The sequence below is a fragment of the Misgurnus anguillicaudatus genome, chromosome 9 (genome assembly GCF_027580225.2).
Source record: "Misgurnus anguillicaudatus chromosome 9, ASM2758022v2, whole genome shotgun sequence".
Classification (NCBI taxonomy): domain Eukaryota; kingdom Metazoa; phylum Chordata; class Actinopteri; order Cypriniformes; family Cobitidae; genus Misgurnus; species Misgurnus anguillicaudatus.
In genome coordinates, this window is record NC_073345.2 from 30,961,983 (window position 1) to 30,981,587 (window position 19,605).

The 19,605-nt window shown below is 35.9% G+C and overlaps 1 protein-coding gene across 2 annotated transcripts; it reads left to right on the forward strand.

Moving 5' to 3' along the window:
• Positions 1 to 3,360: 3,360 nt before the first annotated feature.
• On the forward strand, positions 3,361 to 18,910 carry nek6 (NIMA-related kinase 6). Of its 2 annotated transcripts, none has more exons than XM_055180602.2 (10): positions 3,361 to 3,502; positions 9,073 to 9,150; positions 9,288 to 9,428; positions 11,521 to 11,583; positions 11,666 to 11,776; positions 12,896 to 13,004; positions 15,316 to 15,423; positions 15,784 to 15,878; positions 16,216 to 16,329; positions 18,168 to 18,910. In XM_055180602.2, the coding sequence occupies exons 2-10, from the start codon at positions 9,088 to 9,090 to the stop codon at positions 18,276 to 18,278; spliced, it is 915 nt and encodes a 304-aa protein (XP_055036577.1). In that variant the 5' UTR covers positions 3,361 to 3,502; positions 9,073 to 9,087; the 3' UTR covers positions 18,279 to 18,910. The 2 variants fall into 2 exon arrangements, with proteins under 2 accessions (XP_055036577.1, XP_055036576.1); XM_055180601.2 differs by lacking the exon at positions 3,361 to 3,502 and adding an exon at positions 3,574 to 3,762.
• Positions 18,911 to 19,605: the final 695 nt, after the last annotated feature.

The window sequence follows — 19,605 nt, forward strand, 5'->3', positions numbered from 1 at the left end:
CCAAATTTCAATGGCCTATTTTTTCACATGCTTGCAGAGAATGGTTTACCAAAACTGGGTTGTTCTTTCTCACATTTTCTAGGTTGATAGAAGCACTGGGGACCCAATTATAGCACTTAAACATGAAAAAGTAAAATTAATGTGCCTTTCTTACATACATAACATTCAAAAGCAATGGACTTTGGGAATGAATGACTGTTAAAGTTAATTTATTATTTTCATTACATTTGTGTAGAGTTCTTATTATTAGATTCTCATAGTGTTGGGTAAGTTACTCAAAAAATAATATATTACTAGTTACTAATTACATCTTCAATCATGTAATAATTAGATACTGTACGAATTCTCTCCAAAAAGTATTTAATTACTTATTACTAATTACTTTCTAAATCCTATTTAGTAAATTATACAAAGATAACTCACATAAAAGTACATAAATGATTCTGATCACACTTTTTAAGTTACAATTCTCACTATTAACTAACAATTAACTACTTTTGCCTCAATATAATCCTTATTACTGCTTATTAATACTTAGTAAAGTAAATTAATGTATGGGATTAAGGATGTAGTGAGAGGTTTTGAGTACTAATTACTTTTTAAATCCTATTTAGTAAATTATACAAAGATAGGCTCAAATAAATCACATAAAAGTACATAAACTATTCTGGTCACACTTTTTAAGGTACAATTCTCACTGTTAACTAACAATTAACAATTGCCTCAATATAATCCTTATTTATTAATACTTAGTAAAGTTGCTAAATTAATGTATGGGTAGGATTAAGGATGTAGAATAAAGTTTTGCAGAAACAGGCATGTATTTTTTTAGGTATTAATAAACAGCCAGTATATCAGTAATATTAATGCCAAACAGTTAAAGGCGGGGTGCTTTGGGATTGGAAAAGGGATTTGGGCCAAGTAAAAAACACACTTGTAGCCAATTAGCAGTAAGGGGCGTGTCTACTAAACAACATTGTTGCCTGGGTTGTGTATGTATGGGACTGGTCTATTAAAAGAAGGTCCAGATTCTATTGGGTAGGGGCGTGTTTGTTTAGGTAATTTCAAATGTCAACATTGGCTTTAAAAGATCATGCACCCCGCCTTAAATAGTGAGAATTTGAAACTACACTAAAGTGTTACCATTATTCTTATTAACTCACCAAAATTTTTAAAGCGAGAATGATACATAGAAAACATGCATTTTAACCTTAGACTTTACATTTTTATGTTAAATCCACTATTGTATTATATATAATTGATCTATAGTCAATACACATATGAATTACATCAGAAGTAACTGTAATTAAATTACTGGAAAAATAAGAATAATCCCTTACTCTCTACTTTTTCAAGAAAAAATGTAATTAAATTACAGTAACTATTTACTGAGTAACTAGTTACACCCAACACTGGATTCACAATATTATTTTTAGAGTATTATAGTGAAACAATTAGTATATAATCTTTATAATAAATGAAGACAGTACAACAAAGACTACTGTGATGTATAAATACTTAACAATTACAATATATAATTACTAACATGAGAGATGAGTTGCTACAACTTGTAAAATGAACTTGAACTATATTTTATAAGTTAGGCTATAACAACTCATATGTATTTTTAACAACTCGTCTATAATCAAAATAAATAAAAGTAAGTTGAAATGACGTGTAAATCTGAGCTGATTAAACAAAAAAGGCAGCAAAGATTTTTTTTAAAGTGTGTTAAATAAATAAACAAACAAACACAGTAGAATTTTGGTACTTACAGAGATCCCCAAATGTTAGTGCTTGGGACATCCAGGGGGCGCTACTGACCATTCAAAAAAGGGACTAATGTAATGACTACTCAACAAAGAATTTAACAAATCCACAAACCACACCAGCATAATAGCACAAAACACACACTAACCCACACAGTACAATCATTGTTCCTCTATATACTCATGCACACACACAATGAAGAAACGGATGTTTGTCACCACAATCTTTCGGTTTTATGTCACTTTTGTTTTATTGCTTTAGTGAAGGGATCATTAGCACTTCCCTATTTCTGCAGTACAACATGCATGCATTAAATATTACTGTCTGCAATAGCAAACCTTGATAAAAATAGCAAAATGATTCACGCCATGTGTCTGATAAAGGCATGTCTAAATGGCACTTGTTCATAATTTCCCCCAAAAATGACAACTATTTAGGTAGAAAATGAGTGTACGGTACAGTACGTGCGTGCAAAAGAGAGGGAGAAGTGAGAGATAAGAAACGTAAAGCAAAATGATGTGGGTTCACTTTCCATTAAAGCACCTTAAGGTCTGGGGTTTTTTACTGTTATATCAGTATTACTCATAGGGTTATGCCGAAACAATGTCGTCATGTCACTTTTAAAAAGTGTCAACTTTTGAATCACTCAACATGAAAGTCAGGTTTAGCACACTTTAAAAACGTTTTAAAGTTACATAAAATGACATAATCTTTACTCTTTATACCAGAAATGAATGTCAGTCATTCCATATATTCAGAATTTGGAGATAGAAAATACTTTTTGGGATCAATAGTCAATATGATGATAGGAATAAATGATATAACACACTAATAATATATAATGTAATGTATATATTATATTACATTATTATATAACCATTATAGATTAACCATTTTAAAATAATAATGACTTTAATTTGAATATTCTGCTACTGTAAAATATATAATTCAATTGGTAAAAACAAAATAATTTTATAATCATGTAATGATAGTCATTTGCTGCCAGCAATGTTGCAAGTATAGTATTTAATGATATAACACACTATAATAAAATAAAATAAAATATAATATGTAATGTATATTGTATTATATTATATTATAATAATCATTATATAACCATTATATATTAATAACCATTTAAAAGAAATTAATGACTTTAATTTGAATATTCTGTAGCTATTGTAAAACATATAATTCAAGGCTACTACACTTTTTAAAAATCAGGTAATGACTGTAATTTGCTGCCAGCAATGTTGCAATTATAGTATTTAATGATATAACACACTATAATATATAATGTAATGTATATTATATTATAATAATCAGTATATAAACATTATATATTAACGACCATTAAAAATAATAATGACTTTAATTTGAATATTCTGTAGCTACTGTAAAACATTTTAAACAATTTAATTGGTAAATACAAAATAATTATAGGCTATACACTTTTTAAAATCAGGAAATTATGATAGTAATTTGCTGCCAGCAATGTTCCAAGTATAGTATTTATTAGTCATTAGTCAATGTAGTCAAAATAGTCATTAAAAAGTGTAAGTGTTGGCTAAATAAAGAGACAGAAGTGTCTTTGCTCAAGCCATGTGATTCCCGGGGTGTGACTCAAACTCGCGTGGGCCGTGACACGAGTGAATCTGGTGCGTGGATGCTGACCAAAGGGTCTTCGTGACATTTTTTGCCCCACGAGTATTTCCAGCAACGCATCTGAGGGGTAAGTGGAACAGCTGCGTGACTTTTAACCCAATTTGTTGAAAACACGATGCTCGTGACGTGTGTGCGCGCGCACGCCTCGGGATACGGAGTGTTTTACAGTTGCACAACGTGTTCGTGTCGAAGATTGTGCCAAATCGCTCCTGGGGTTCATTTGGCGTGTGCGCAAACCGTGTCGGTGTAGTGCGCTAACGGCAAGATAGATGAAGACGAAAAACAACAATGTGTACGTAGTCCCACTGGAATAAACTTTTATGCAAGGTAGGCAATGCTATATATCGGCATATGGTTTAGTGAAAGTACAGTGGGCTTCTGTATGTCTCTTGCTTGCATGTGTCAGATACGAAACGCGTAGATAAGTTGCATACTACGGCGTTATTCGGCGGCGTGGCTTATTTTGTAAACGCATACTTTACTAAAAGTTTATACCCAAAAATAGTCTTACCGCGTTGCAAATATAGAGGAAACACTGAAATTCAGCTTGATAAATAGGAGGTGTGTTGACTTATGGGGCGCTGCGCAGACAGATCAGCGTATGTCATCAAAGTACCGCGAGAGCCATTCGTTTCGAATGGCTCTCGCGGTACTTTGATGTCATGACGTGTTCGACTTCTGCGCCGCATGCATTTGTACACGCCTATGCACTACTGTTAAAGCCCACAAGTTTACACAAATCTGACACACGACTTTAAATCAACATTCGTATATGATCCTTGATCTTTTATGATGCTTTTAAGTCGCCTTTATTGAAAAAGTATTGATATTATGGCGCTGCAGACTGGGCTTGTTTTTCTGTGGAAGAATTATGACTCCGCCCACAGGCGGTGTTTGTTTGTATTCATTCACGTGTTTTTGGCCACAAAGTATCGCTTTTGCCCGTGATTCACACTCACATGTCACGGATCGGAATACTTTATGGCGCGAAGTGAACTTTTGCAAAGTAATTTGGTAAAAAACGTGGTTAACAGTTATTTATCAGTCACAACACAAGGACACATTTGACTGGATTGTTTCTAATGGTTTTAAAATGATCAGACCTCGTTAGCATTATACTTTTATTCAACTTTTGCTTTGATCTTTTTTACAAAAGTAAATATTACAGTTTAAATGTGAATAACAGCATGCATAATAATTACAAAATTATTATTATGAGGCCTATTATTAATTCTAATATTTGTTTATTATTATATTATAAATAATGATCTAATTATTTAATCATTTGATAAAATGTAATGGTTTACTATGACGTACAGCATGTCACTATTACTACTTGGCATGTCTACTCAAGTTACCTTTTTTTTTAGTTTATGCAGCATGAGTCATGACTATATAAATAGGTATAAGAAAAGTTCAAAATTTTTCCAAGTCCACACCCCCTTTTTGTCAATGCTCTCAGATAGATTAGTTGGATAGTTAAATCTTAATTTAGAACTGTATACAAAAAATTACTTCATCAACTAACTGTATGACTCATGTTGTTCGCTGTAGTGATCAGTGCCAAACAAATACTAACACAGTCAAACATGTTTATTTCTGTGACAAGTCATGATGCTTTACTGATGTGGGTTGGTATCACCAAATCAGATGCAGATGTGATCAGAAACCTGTGTGTATCTGTACGACCCACAGCGTGTAGATGTGTAGAGGTTTCGTGGTATTGCGGATCTGTTAGATCAGAAGTGTTATATCGAGCGGAAATACAAGTCTGTGACTCAGAATTAGAGGAAGTTAGATTGTTGAAAATTTGCACAGGTCACTTCCTCAAGATTAATGCTATTGCTGTCTGTCTGTCTGTCCATCTGTCCATTCATCCATCCATCCATCCATCCATTCACTACACAATTGTTTACTACACACCCAGCTTCAAACTTGCTGTAATTAAACAACACTGTGATATGTCTCGTGCAACAACATGTGACAGCTTTCTAAGTACGCGAAGGGTTTTCTAGGAAACAACTATCGTGTGCATCTAACACTATCTGTAAATCTGCTTGTATATGCAAAGTGCACGCAGTTGCATGCTGGGTATAAAGTGTGATCCAGACGTAGGAGAGAATTCTTCCTCTTTATTTTTTGTGAATGGAAGGAAATTGGTACAGAAACACCCTCTCCTTCCCCTTCTCAATTATTTTCTGCAGACATGTTTTTATGCACATTTATAGGCAGGAACTGACCTTTTGTCATTTTGTTGTTTATTTTATGTCAGAAATGATATGATCTGTGTTTTTAGCAAGAGGTATAGCAATCCTAGGAGTTATGATATTTGTGTTACTTCTGATGTGAGCTATTTTAATGCAATTTGCAGTATATATCACTTACAAGCAGGTTCTCAAATATAGCTTATATAGGCCTAGTGTATACATTTTCATAACTACTTTTTTCGGACTGTTTGGTATTCTGCTAATATCAAAAGATCACAATTGAATCACATGCACGTACTACACAAACATACCTGTACGAGTGCTTAAAAAACTTGACACATTCATTTTATATTTCAATTGACTTTATTATACCTTGTAGGCATGGAATGTTGGCATGGCTTCACAAAGCATTTTGTGTGCGTATGTGTGTTTGAATGTGGGTCAGTAGGCTTGCCGGGAGCTTGTTTAAAATTAAACAGGAGTTGTTTGTACATGCCAGGTTGTTGTACAGTGTGAAAGAGACACGAGCCATGAACACACACACACTTGCAATGTATTCTTTGGAAAATACTTTGGAAATACGCTACTACACACTTCATCGCACAAAGATTTTATCTCTGTAACTGTGGTGTGATCCGTTTTATGTCCTAAAGTGGTTCCTAGGAAGTTTTTGTAAGAACTTAAGCATGATCATTTAGCAAAAGCTTCATAAGTTTCACGAGAAAATCAATGTCATAGCCAAGAAACATTGAATGGCATGAAAATATTACTTTTTCCATGTTAAAGTGCTATAATTGGATTCCCAGTGCTTCTATCAACCTAGAAAATGTAAAACCATTCTCTGCAAGCACCTGAAAAATTAGGTCATTGAAATTTGGCTCCCCTTGTGATGTCAGAAGGGGATCTTATTATAATAATACCGCCCCTTAATCTGAACTCTCCAACCACAGCACTGCCATTTAATGCAGAGAGAAAAATAATTGACAGCACAATTGAATTTGAATTGCAACAAATTGTGATCAGTGTTTGCATTTCATCAGCTCATTTGCATTTAAAAGGACACACCTACAATGTGGCAGTTTTAACATGTTATAATAATCTGTATGGTATTTTGAGCTAAAACTTCACATGTGTACTCTGGGGAGACCAAAGAATTATTTTACATCTTAAAAAAGTCTTGTGACATGGCCCCTTTAAAAATTAAGAGCTCAAATGCAAAACCTTATGAGTGCGTCTGACATGTTTTCTTATAAATTAGCATTTTTTATCAACTCTTATGTTTAGGTTCAGTCATTTAACTTTAAAGAGGACAGTTCACAAGACTTTTTTAAGATGTAAAATAAATCTTTGGTGTCCCGAGAGTGCGTATGTGAAATTCAAGCTCAAAATATCACACAGATAATTTATTATAACATGTTAAAATGTGTCCTTTAAAGCAACACTATGTAGTTTTTTGTACCCTTAAATAATGTCTCTAAAATTATTTCAGTGATAGAACAACTTTTAACTGGACAAATTGTACTGTTGCTGCAACCTGAGCAGCCTCCTAGCTGCTACAAGCACACTCTTGGCGCTTTTCCATTGCATAGTACCCCACGGTTTGGTTTAGTTTGGGTCGGGTCAGCTTACTTTTGGGAGCTTTTCCATTGGGATCACTTCGTAGTACCCGATACTTTTTTTCGTACCACCTCGGTTGGGGTTCCAAGCGACCCGAGCTGATACCAAACGTGACGCGTAAACATTGTAGTTCACTGATTGGTCTGAGAGAATCGTCATCGGCGCCGTCATCCTATTATGTAAAATATTAGCTTTAGCTTAAGCTTGCTGCTAGCTTGCGCTGTCTCGAGCAAACATATTGTCATATGTGCTCTGTTTTAAGTTTCCAAACACCCTTTTAGCGATTAAAAACATCCACAGGTTGTGAATCAGGAACACATAAAAGTTTTTTCCAGACTTGCAGTTTGTGGCGGCACATTCGCGACGTGCAAGTCAGTATTATTTATGCTTTAATGCAACTTCATTGAGGCTCAGCGGAGCGCCGTCGACAGACGCCACGGGTGTTTGAACAGAAACTGTTATGTGAGACAGAGGTAGTTATAAACGCGATGTGCAAAGTAAACTTCTATTTGTGGTTGCCAATTTTAATTTTGTGGCGGCACATTCGCGATGTGCACGTCAGTATTATTTATGCTTTAATGCAACTTCATTGAGGCTCTGCAGAGCCATCGACTGACGCCACGGGTGTTTGAAAAGAAACTGTCATGTGAGACATAGGTAGTTATAAACGCGATGTGCAAAGTAAACATCTATTTGTGGTGGCCAATTTAAATTTTGTGGCGGACTGATAAATAAATAAATGTATGGGAATGTACAAGGACGCTCTCTCTTGTATGATGTCACAGCCGTATGCAGCGCAAATATAACGACACGCCTATAATTCCTCCCACTGCGAAGTGATACTAAACTCAATGGAAAAGCTAACCACGCCAAAGTGAGGTGAGCTGACCCGACCCAAACTAAACTAAACTGTGGGGTACTATGCAATGGAAAAGCGCCATCTGAAAGTGGCGGTGGAGGGTAGAGCACACAGCCCCGCCCCTCCCCCTGCCTGCAGAAGAGTGTCTGATACCAGGCACTGTTGCGCTTTTCAACCACATGGGGGAGCTGTAAGTCATTTTTACATGGAAACTACATAGTGTTGCTTTAAAATGCAAATGAGCTGATCTCTGCACTAAATGGCAGTGCGGTGGTTGGATAGTGCAGATTAAGGGGCGGTATGATCCCCTTCTGACATCACAAGAGGAGCCAAATGACCTATTTCAATAAGCAAGTTTTTCACATGCTTGCAGAGAATGGTTTATCAAAACTAAGTTACTGGGTTGATCTTTTTCACATTTTTTTAGATTAATAAATGCATTGCGGACCCAATCGTAGCACTTAAACATGGAAAAAGTCAGATTTTCATGATATGTCCCCTACCTTTAATTGCAATGAAACAGTTATTAGTCAGTAATGCCTTATATTGACAGATGTCACTTTAATCATTTCATTAGTACTTTATTATGTGTGACTGTCTTTTACTGCAAATCCAAACTAAAAATTTCCACTTCTAAACAAGTCACTCTTCATTGTCCTTTCTGAAAAAAGGCTCAAAAATTTTAGGATATTAAAAAAAATAAAAAATTTGATCAATATCCTAATATATTCGGCTAACCTCCTTTAACCGGGTAATATATATATAGTAAATAGATTTAATCCACTGTTGTTTTAAAGGCCTGACAGCTGCTGGTTTAAGCTCAGTCAGTGTTGACAGATTACTTCAGATGTGGTTTTTAATGACACATAACTACAGTTATGCTAAACGTGTAAGAATCAAACACCCTTTTGAATGTTTTTTATTGACACAGAAATCTTTGTGTTTGTCTGCAAGGTGTGGAATGTCAAGATGGAACAGAACGGCTTTCAAGATCAGAATAAAAATTACACAGCACCTGTACAGAACGACCAGGTCTGATCAAACACATACATGCTGATATGCACCTGCTGGCACAGACTCACATTGTTACACTTGTCAGTCTTGTATAAATCATTTACAAGAATAGCACATACTAGTAATGACTTGCCCTTACACCGTCTGTTTCTCAGAGGAACATGTTGGGATATGGATACTGCTCCATGCTTTCCAACTTTCGTGTCGAGAAGAAGATCGGCCGTGGTCAGTTCAGCGAGGTTTATAAAGCCACGTGTCTACTAGACAACCAGCAGGTGGCCCTAAAGAAAGTACAGGTGATTCTGAATACTTTACACATAACTTCATGTAAGATTTATATTGTTAAAGGATTAGTCTATTTAAAAAAAATCAAGATAATTTACTCACCACCATGTCATCCAAAATGTTGATGTCGAGAAGAAATTATGTTTTTTGGGGAAGGCATTCCAGGATTTTTCTCGTTTTGATGGACTTTGGTGGACCCCAGCACTTGTTAGTTTTAATGCAGTTTAAAATTGCAATTTCAACGCAGCTTCGGGGGACTCTAAACGATCCCAAGCGAGGCACAAGGGTCCCATATAGTGAATCGATTGTCATTTTTGGCAAGAAAAATAAAAAATATGCACTTCCAAACCACAACTTCTCCTCCTCCTCCGGCTGGGTGACGCGCCAGTGTGACATCCTGTTATTGCGTAATGACGTCGAAATGTCACGTGTTACATATATGAAACGCACAAGTCAGAACGGTCCTCTTTATCGACACTTGTAAACACTGGGGCGGAGTTTCGCATACGTTATCCGTGACCTCATGACGTGATGACGTATTACGTGAGGTCGCACACGACCAGAGGAAACGTGAAGTTGTGGTTTAAAAGTGCATATTTTTTATTTTTCTTTCCAAAAATGACAATCGTTTCGCTAGATAAGAACCTTATGCCTCTTTTGGGATCGTTTCGAGTTCTTTGAAACTCAATTTTAAACTGCATTAAAACTGTTAAGTGTTGGGGTCCATTAAAGTCCATTAAAATGAGAAAAATCAGAGGAAACACATCCCTGCCAATGACGAGTTTTTATGGCAATCCATATTTCCACTATTATCCACTAGTTGGCGCTCTTAACCAATTTATAAAACAATAAAGCATCCACTGATCCAAAAACAGTAAAAACTCTGTGTATGTTTTGATCATCGTTCTGAATCTGATCTCTAACAAAAGTCCTTTACAAAAATGCAATTATCTCTGCTTTTTGCTCAAAATTTGAAAAAAAAAATTAAGCAGGGGTTCTGTTCATTCATTTCATATATTGTATGTTTATATATTTAAAGAAGAACATTTTCTGGAAGGCATTAAAGGATTAGTCAATTTTCAAAAATCCAGATAATTTACTCACCACCATGTCATCCAAAATGTTGATGTCTTTATTTGCTCAGTCGAGAAGAAATTATGTTTTTTGAGGAAAACATTGCAGGATTTTTCTAATTTTAATGGACTTTAATAGAGCCCAACATTTAATACTTAACTCAACACTTAACAGTTTTTTTCAACGGAGTTTCAAAGGACTATAAACAATCCCAAACGAGGCATAAGGGTCTTATCTAGCAAAACGATTGTCATTTTTGACAATAAAAATAAAAAATATGCACTTTTAAACCACAACATTTCGTCTGGTCCGGTCCGGTCCAGCGCGACCTAACGTAAATGCGTAGTGACGTAGGGAGGTCGCGTGTTACATATATAAAACGCACATTTGCGGACCATTTTAAACAATAAACTGACACAAAGACATTAATTAGTATCAGTTGGAACAGTCCTCTTTCAAGACACTTGTAAACACTGGGGCGGAGTTTTGTGTTCGTCCTCTGTGACCTCTTGACGTCATGACGTATTGCGTGGGGTCAGCTGGCGCATCACGACCGGATCTAGACGAGAAGTTGTGCTTTAAAAGTGTAGATTTTTATTGTCAAAAATGACAATCGTTTTGCTAGATAAGACCCTTATGCCTCGTTTGGGATTGTTTATAGTCCTTTGAAACTCCGTTGCAAAAAACTGTTAAGTGTTGAGTTAAGTATTAAATGTTGGGCTCTATTAAAGTCCATTAAAATGAGAAAAATCCTGCAATGTTTTCCTCAAAAAAACTAATTTCTTCTTGACTGAACAAAGAAAGACATCAACATTTTGGATGACATGGTGGTGAGTAAATTATCTGGATTTTTCTTTTAAGAAAATGGGCTAATCCTTTAAGCTTTTGTAAAAATCATAAAAAATGCTGGCGCTGACTGGCAACTTTTTAAAAATGTTGGCGGGGAATGAGTTAAAGTAGTATACCGAATTGTGTATGCATTGCACAGAAAAAGTTTCTAACATTGTGTTATTCGTTGTTTGTGGTCAGATCTTTGAGATGATGGATGCTAAAGCTCGTCAAGACTGCATTAAAGAGATTGACTTGCTAAAGGTTAGTAACGTGCCTTTAGATTCACACTTGTGTGTTTTATGCACCCGAGTTTGTGACGATTCTATCTGTTGTGTTTCTGCAGCACTTAAACCATCCAAACGTAATAAAATATCTGGATTCGTTTATTGAAGACAACAAGTTGAATATCGTCCTGGAGTTGGCCGACGCCGGAGATCTCTCTCAGATGATAAAGGTCATTGTCAGCATGTGTGTTTGTTCTCTACTGTTAGAAATGTGGCAGATCAGCACCTGATAAACAATGGGAGGTGACACTGTGATGTCTTCATGACAAGCAGGTGACTAGTGCAGAGAGATGGTGGCTTTATTGTGACCTGAAGCTGTCATGTGTCTTTACTGTCTTTACTCATATGCCCCGCCCTACTGTATAGATTAAATGAATACCATAAGTAACTTTCGATAAAAGCATCTGCCACCTCTTTTATCTGATCACACCGTCCTGTTACATTGAGCAAATAAAAATCAGTTAACACAGAAATTAACTAAGCAAAGCACAAAATGAAAATACTTTTAGTTCACCTCTTGCATGTCAGTGGTTTATATTTATTATGTCCAATAAGATTGAAGTACTCTCAGTTCCACTTAACACATTTTACCATGCTTAACCAAATTCCCCTCAATCAGCACTAAAAAGGTCTGGGCGGTCTGGTTCCAGTTATTAGGAATGTTGTTCTAAGGATGTTAATCCAGGAACATGCTATGCCTGTGACAAACCGTATGTGGTGACAGATATAACCACATATTACATTTTTTTTAAAGGAAAACACCACCGTATTCAATATTATACTATGTTCTTACCTCAACTTAGACAAATAAATACATCCCTATCTTTTTTCAATGCGTGCACTTAATCTTTGTACAGCACCTCGTGAATGTGTTAGCATTTAGCCTAGCCCCATTCATTCCTTAGGATCCAAACAGGGATGAATTTAGAAGCCACCAAACACTTCCATGTTTTCCCTATTTAAAGACTCTTTCATGAGTAGTAACAAGAGTAAGTATGGTGGCACAAAATAAAACATGTTTGGAGCCATAGGAATGAATGTGGCTAGGCTAAATGCTAACAAATTCAAGAAGATTGAAGCTCTACAAAGATTAAAAGTGCACGCATTGATAAAAGATAGGTATGTATTAATTCATCTAAGTTGAGGTAAAAACAGTAAAATATTGAAAAATGTGGTGTTTTCCTTTAAGAGCTGCCATATTAGGGTAAAATCTTGAGTTATATGTAAATAGTGATATCTTGTGCCTTATTTGAGTTCCCGTCACTTATGTGTGTTGTTTATGTGTGCAGTATTTTCAGAAGAAGCGAAGATTGATTCCAGAAAGAACAATATGGAAGTATTTTGTGCAACTCTGTAGTGCACTGGAACACATGCACTCACGCAGAGTCATGCACAGAGGTACATGCACGCACACACACACACACCCTAAAATAAAGTATTAACAAAAAACTTTATAAAAACATTATGTACTTTGTATATCATTTATACAAAAGAGATCATTCAAAGACTCATTCTAAAGAAATTTACTAAGATTTAGCTCACATCTGCGGACATATGTTTTTGTGTTTTACTGTTTTCTACATAAAATCATCCTACATAATGTAAACAGGGTTTCCACAGGTCATGGTATTTCTGGAATAGCATGGAACTGTAAAAAGTTTATTCCAGACATTCAAAGTCATGGAATTTTATATTTTTAAATTTTTTTATATAAGTCATTAAATATCAAGGATTTTGTTTGTCGCTTAATATTTTAGTTCAAAATGTAATCTGCTTGTTAAGTTGTGACATAAGTAATGCCATTTCCGTGTCCACTGATTTCAAGTAAACTACAATCTAAACAGCCGTTTATTGGCATTGTTTATTAATTTCATGCATTCATGATTTTTTTTATAAACTCACATTGTACACTATATCAGTGGTTCTCAAACTTTTTCAGCGTGCGGCCCCCTTTGTGTACGGTGCATTTCTTCGCGGCCCCCAAAAGAAAATTTATGACAAAAAAACAGTTCTAAAACTTTACATTTTAATTAAACAAAACATTAAATTATACAAAGTAGTGCTGCATTATTTTTTTTTAGGTTTAATTTCACAGAATTCATGATAAATTAATGTATTTTATAAAATGTCATAAAACTGGGGCCCCCCTGGCACCATCTCGTGACCCCCCTGAGGGCCCCGGACCCCAGTTTGAGAACCACGGCACTATATTATCAGGCTCACAGCATCTCAGACATGGGTCATAGAAATTCAGCTTTTTAGTCAGTGAAAGTCAGGAAAACGTCAAGGAATATGACCTTTGGCTTAGGGTGGGAACCCTGCGTAAAGAACAAATGTAACCTTGATATCTTTAATATTGACTGAGTAATTCAATCAAAGATTGAAAAATGTCAAAGATTGAAATTAATGATTGAAATCAAACTTTGGTCCCCATTTCGTTTGGAGTTTGCATGTTCTCCCTGTGTCAGCATTGGTTTACTCCGGGTACTCCGGTTTCCTCCCACAGGCCAAAAACATGGCAAATTGGAGATGCCGAATTGTCCCTCCCCAACCTGTTTTTGGATCAACTTGTCTGAATAAAACTTGTGTATATGGCTTCTCGTCATGAATATAGCCGTAGATGCTGGAATGGCGTAAAGAAATAAAGGAAGAAGAAATCAAACTTTCATGCTCCTAATTTCATCATTACATTATAAGACTTGAGCCTGGATTTCACAGACAGGGTCACATATTTGTCCTAATTGTTTTTAGTAATTTTTCAAAATCTGCACATTATTAAGTCAGTTGTGCACAACATAAAAGCAAATTCTCATTGTTTTGAACAAATTGCAAATGCTTTGATACAATCACGCAGATGATTATGTACAATTGTCTGCTGTTTCTTACATTTTCAATTCCTTATGTCATTTTCATTCAAATACATTATACTGGTTTCTGTTGAATAGTCTTACACCTCATTTAGGGGCTGTTTCCCGGACAGGGTTTAGATTAATCCAGGACTTGGCCTTAGTTATATTAGGACATATTAGGACACTTTATCGTACAAGGCATGTCATGCAAAATTTTGTTTACCTATGTGTCATAATATGTTACTCTAAGCATGTTTTCCATAGGGTTTTTTTTGTAACTGTGAACTGAACTGATAAATTGCTGTCAAGTGAATCATGAAATTTTGAGTTACTGAAAATTTGACGTTTCTAACAGTGTACAGTGAACCTTTCTCAATTTTAAATTTTTTATTTGAACTGCTAAATATGATTAATATTAATCATTATATTATCATTCATCTGTAATTTGTTTACAGAAGAAAAATAAAGGTGTAAATGTGAATTCGTCCAAAGATTACATCAGAAAATACGGACACACATAATTTTGTACACTTAGTATCATGGCTAAAAATTTTGACCGTCTTGTTTTCCATTGTTTGCCATTTTGATGGGACTGACATGTTTAAAAAATGTACTTTTAAAAGATTAACTTACAGGCTTTTGCAGAACATCCTTGATGTTTTGAGAAATGCACTTATTATTTTGCAAATTTTAAGAATGATTCAATAAATGCTCCAAAGTGACTGTGAAAAACTGTAACATTTCAGAAATAAGTTGCAGACACAAATATGCTTCAACTTTTATTAGTAATCACTAATCTGTAACACAAATGACTAAATCTCTCTTGGCTTTCTCTCTGAATGTTTGTCTGTGTTTATCAGATATAAAACCAGCCAACGTCTTCATCACGGCTACCGGAGAGGTTAAACTGGGTGACCTGGGACTGGGTCGATTCTTCAGCTCCAAAACCACAGCCGCACACTCGCTCGGTAACGCTCAGCATCTGTGCACATATGGAAATATACTCAGACATGGATAGTCAGTAAATAACATGAAAGCATGGCCATTTTTTCACCTCAAAATTTCAAGTACAATAGTGCTCCGACATATAGTGCAGACGCACTTTCGGCAACCCGAGTATCAGTACAGGCTCGAGGTCCTTTGCCGATCCCGTACCCCTCTATCCACCCTGTACTTTCCTCTTCTCTCATTACATACTGTCTATCAAATAAAGGCCAAAACAAACAAAATCTATAGCATACACATGTATGTGAGAAAGATGCTGTCTTGATTTATCAGAGTACCATGCAAATAATTACAACTTTCTTGTCTTTGTCTGTATCTCACAGTTGGAACTCCATATTACATGTCTCCGGAAAGGATTCATGAAAATGGCTATAACTTTAAATCAGACATCTGGTCTCTGGGGTGCCTGTTGTATGAGGTAAACACATGCATACATGCTCATTTTGATTTATATTTATGGATTTGGCAGACGGTTTTATCCAAAGTGACTCACAGTGTATTTAAGGTATACATTAGTATGCCAGTTAACCCTTTTACGCTGCTAAAGCAATGCTCGACCAGTTGTGCTACAGACTATGTTGATGTATAAACACGTGATTGTATTATATATTAATGAAGAAATTTGCAATTGTTCAGAATGTTTACAGATCCCAAACAACATTATACCATTATTTTATTATAACTTACACCATATCACTGTTGCATTCATTAACATTGTGCCTAACAAAACTACTATAATTGTTGTAATCTCTCAGATGGCAGCTTTACACAGCCCGTTTTACAGCGATAAGATGAACCTGGTCGCATTGTGTCAGAAGATCGAGCAGTGCGATTACCCACCACTCCCGTCCGAACACTACTCGCAGAAGGTACGACATCTACACACACACATACTGTATAAAACCTAATGCAGTTGTGTCGTTTCTTAAAGGGGGGACGGAGGTAATACCCCAGTAGTAATGCCTTAAAATACTGTTTACAGGGTTCCCACGCGTCCTTAAAGTTGCCATGAAACGGAAGTAGCGATTCCCTTATTTTTCCCGTGGTGACGTATATCCGAATGAAACGGCTTTTGAGATGAAATAAGGCAGGGCTGGATTTGAATTTGTCCATCGAGATCTGATTGGATCGTTTGAAGTTGGGTCGTGTTGCTAATTGCTAATCGCTGCAATCTTCTCCCGGACCCCGCCCACCTGCCATACTTATGACCGGAAGTGAAAGATCGTTTTGAGGAGGGGAGGAGATTTGCATTTTTGATTAAAGATTATGAGCACACACAAATTTTTAAAAAATAATGAAGCTCACATATAAGGGCCTGTTTACACGAGAACGCTCGAGGGTGAAAACGTAAAAATATTTTATCGGATGTGCCTTTCGTTTACACGGCGACGGCGTTTTGGGGGCTTAAAAACGCAAAAAAAAGTGAAACCACCCTTCAGAGTGGAAATCTTAAAAACGATCTACCGTCACGTTCTCGTCTAAAGAGTAAAAACGCAAAAGTCTGCTCACGGTGGCTCTCGTTGTGTACGCGTTTACGTCACAGGCATGCACCAGTTCAGGAAAATAACAACAAACATGTCAGATTATTTCCATACGTCGGACCTTCAAGTTGCCATAGCAGCTCTGATAAATATACAAGTCTTTCCAGCAGTTGTACAAATTATTCACAGCAAGTATTACTGATCAGAGAAGGCGCCAATTCGTCAGAGGCAAACCAGACGGCTTTGAAAGAGACCTGGGAGAACCAGAAAGAAGGTTGTACGCAGGCACACGGACTTGGTGTTGTTGTGTGTCAGTGCTTCACATTGCCACCTAGCCGCCTGGAGTGCATACTACATCGAATATCACACACTTTTGCGTCACCATATGCACGCAGATTTCCCCCTCAAAATGCTTGTATAAATGCCGAATAAAAAGTGATAACGCAACGCCACTTTTGCGGTTTCTTTTCAGATCGTTTCCATGTAAACGTAGCCTAAGTCATTTGTTAATAATACCACAATATCAAAAAAATATATATATAATTTTTAATTTCAATTTCTTTGCGACTTTAAAGTGTGTGAATCTGGGGGTAAAAATTCAAGGCCCTGGGAAAATTTTGAAAATATACATACATAGATACAGGTCATTGAAAGTGCTTGAATCTATTTTATGCAAAAAGTTTTCTGTTTGCTGTAAATGCTTATATCGTCTGTATGCGAATGTTGATTCATACCAAAATGCTTTTTTGCATAGTTGTGTTTGACACATGAAAACGTCTTAAGTTACGTATGCAACTGTTGATACCTGAGAAGGGAACGAGACGCTGCATCTCTCTTGCCATACTTCCTGCGTCCCTGTAACACCGTTTTCGGCAATATTTCAGATAGCGATATACTTCCTGTCTTTGTCGTTAAGCCTCACCGTTGATTAAATTTGATATACACATTCAGACGCACTTACCCCTGGAGGCGTTCCCAAAGTGTGACTGCAGTGACGCAGCGCGAGTTCCCTCGAAAGAGAACTGTAACAATGTATCTTAAAAGGTAACACGGTGTAACCTTGCTCTCACTTGAAATGTGTCCCCACATTTAGTCCTTGAATTTGAGGGTATTAAACCTGGAAAGTCCTTGAATTTGAAGTTAACTAAGGTGTGGGAACCCTGTCTAGGAACAGAGACATCAACATGTAAACGGCTTTGTAACTACACATTTTGTATTTGTTCCAGTTCAGAGATCTGGTCAGTATGTGCATCAGTCCAGACCCCGACCAGCGACCCGACATCGTCTTTGTCCTTCAATACGCCAAACAGATGCACCTGTGGACGGCCAGCACCTGAAACAAACGCACATATTTGCAGCAAGGAGAACCATTGTGCAAACCTGTGACGTCTGCCGTCTCTCCATCCAACTGATCAAGCTATGATAGATATGAGATAAAGGAAGATGAGCGAAGAGAGAATGTGGGCTGAAAGACGGTATACTGTGTTTAAAGCTGAACATTTCTGTAGATTTGTATTGGGCCGAATGCAGATTGTTGATGAATGATGTATCACAATGCTATATGGTCAGTGGTTTAGAGAAAGTGGAAGGCCGTTACATTGGTCAGGTCAGACGACCTCAGACCTCATGTTGATGTCACAAGGTTCTATTTATACACACTTCCTGTTAGGCTAATATATCCATAACAACATATAACTTTGCGTTACAGCCGAGTTACTTATTTCTCTTTGTTGCTAACACATACACGCACACACAGTTGTTTTTACAGGCAATATGTTGGACCGTCTTGAGTTCGACATTTTTGTTCGCTGGTCAGATATCTAAAAGTGTTCATAAGTACTCAATGTTGAAGTTTTTAACATTCAATTTTCCCCAACAAGATGTTATATTTTAAGTGATTAAACATTCAGTTTTCATGTCCTCATGTAAATGTTGTGTAATTAACAATAAACTATTAACAATTTTGCAACCGAATTGTGATTATTATTAGTGCTAAGGTTATATTGTTATAAATTAGGGCTGTCAAAAGATTAATCACATACCAAATAAAAAGTTGTGTTTGCATACGTCTCTCTCTCTCTCTCTCTCCATTTTATATATATATATATATATATATATATATATATATATATATATATATATATATATATATATATATATATAAATTTAGACACACACACACACATATATATACATGTATAAAAAATCTAAATATACAGATACAAGACGTGTTCTTTTTGCAATGTTATAATGATCATATATAATTATTTATCAGTCTCTTTATTAGAATACAGCCAGAAAATACAATGTGTATGTGGTATTAAAAACAGTATAAAAATATAAGCTGAAGTGTCAAGTATTTAAGGTAAACTTGAGAAATAGCAGGCAGCTGCAGGATCTCTTAAACCTAAATGAAATTAAATCCTAATATCTAATTATAATCAAATGACTTCAGGACTTCTTCAAATCTTCAGTTAAGTCTCCTCAAAAAAGCTCAAGATGTGTTTTGTGCCAAAACAGGTCACGCTAAATACCGACTGATGCCTGAAGACAACATTTAGTCCTGAAAATTGTTTTGTTTTAAATTCTGTGTACATATTTCCTGTATTTTCTGTTTGTATCTTAATAAAAAGAGTGAAAAATAAATATGGATGGACATTAAAA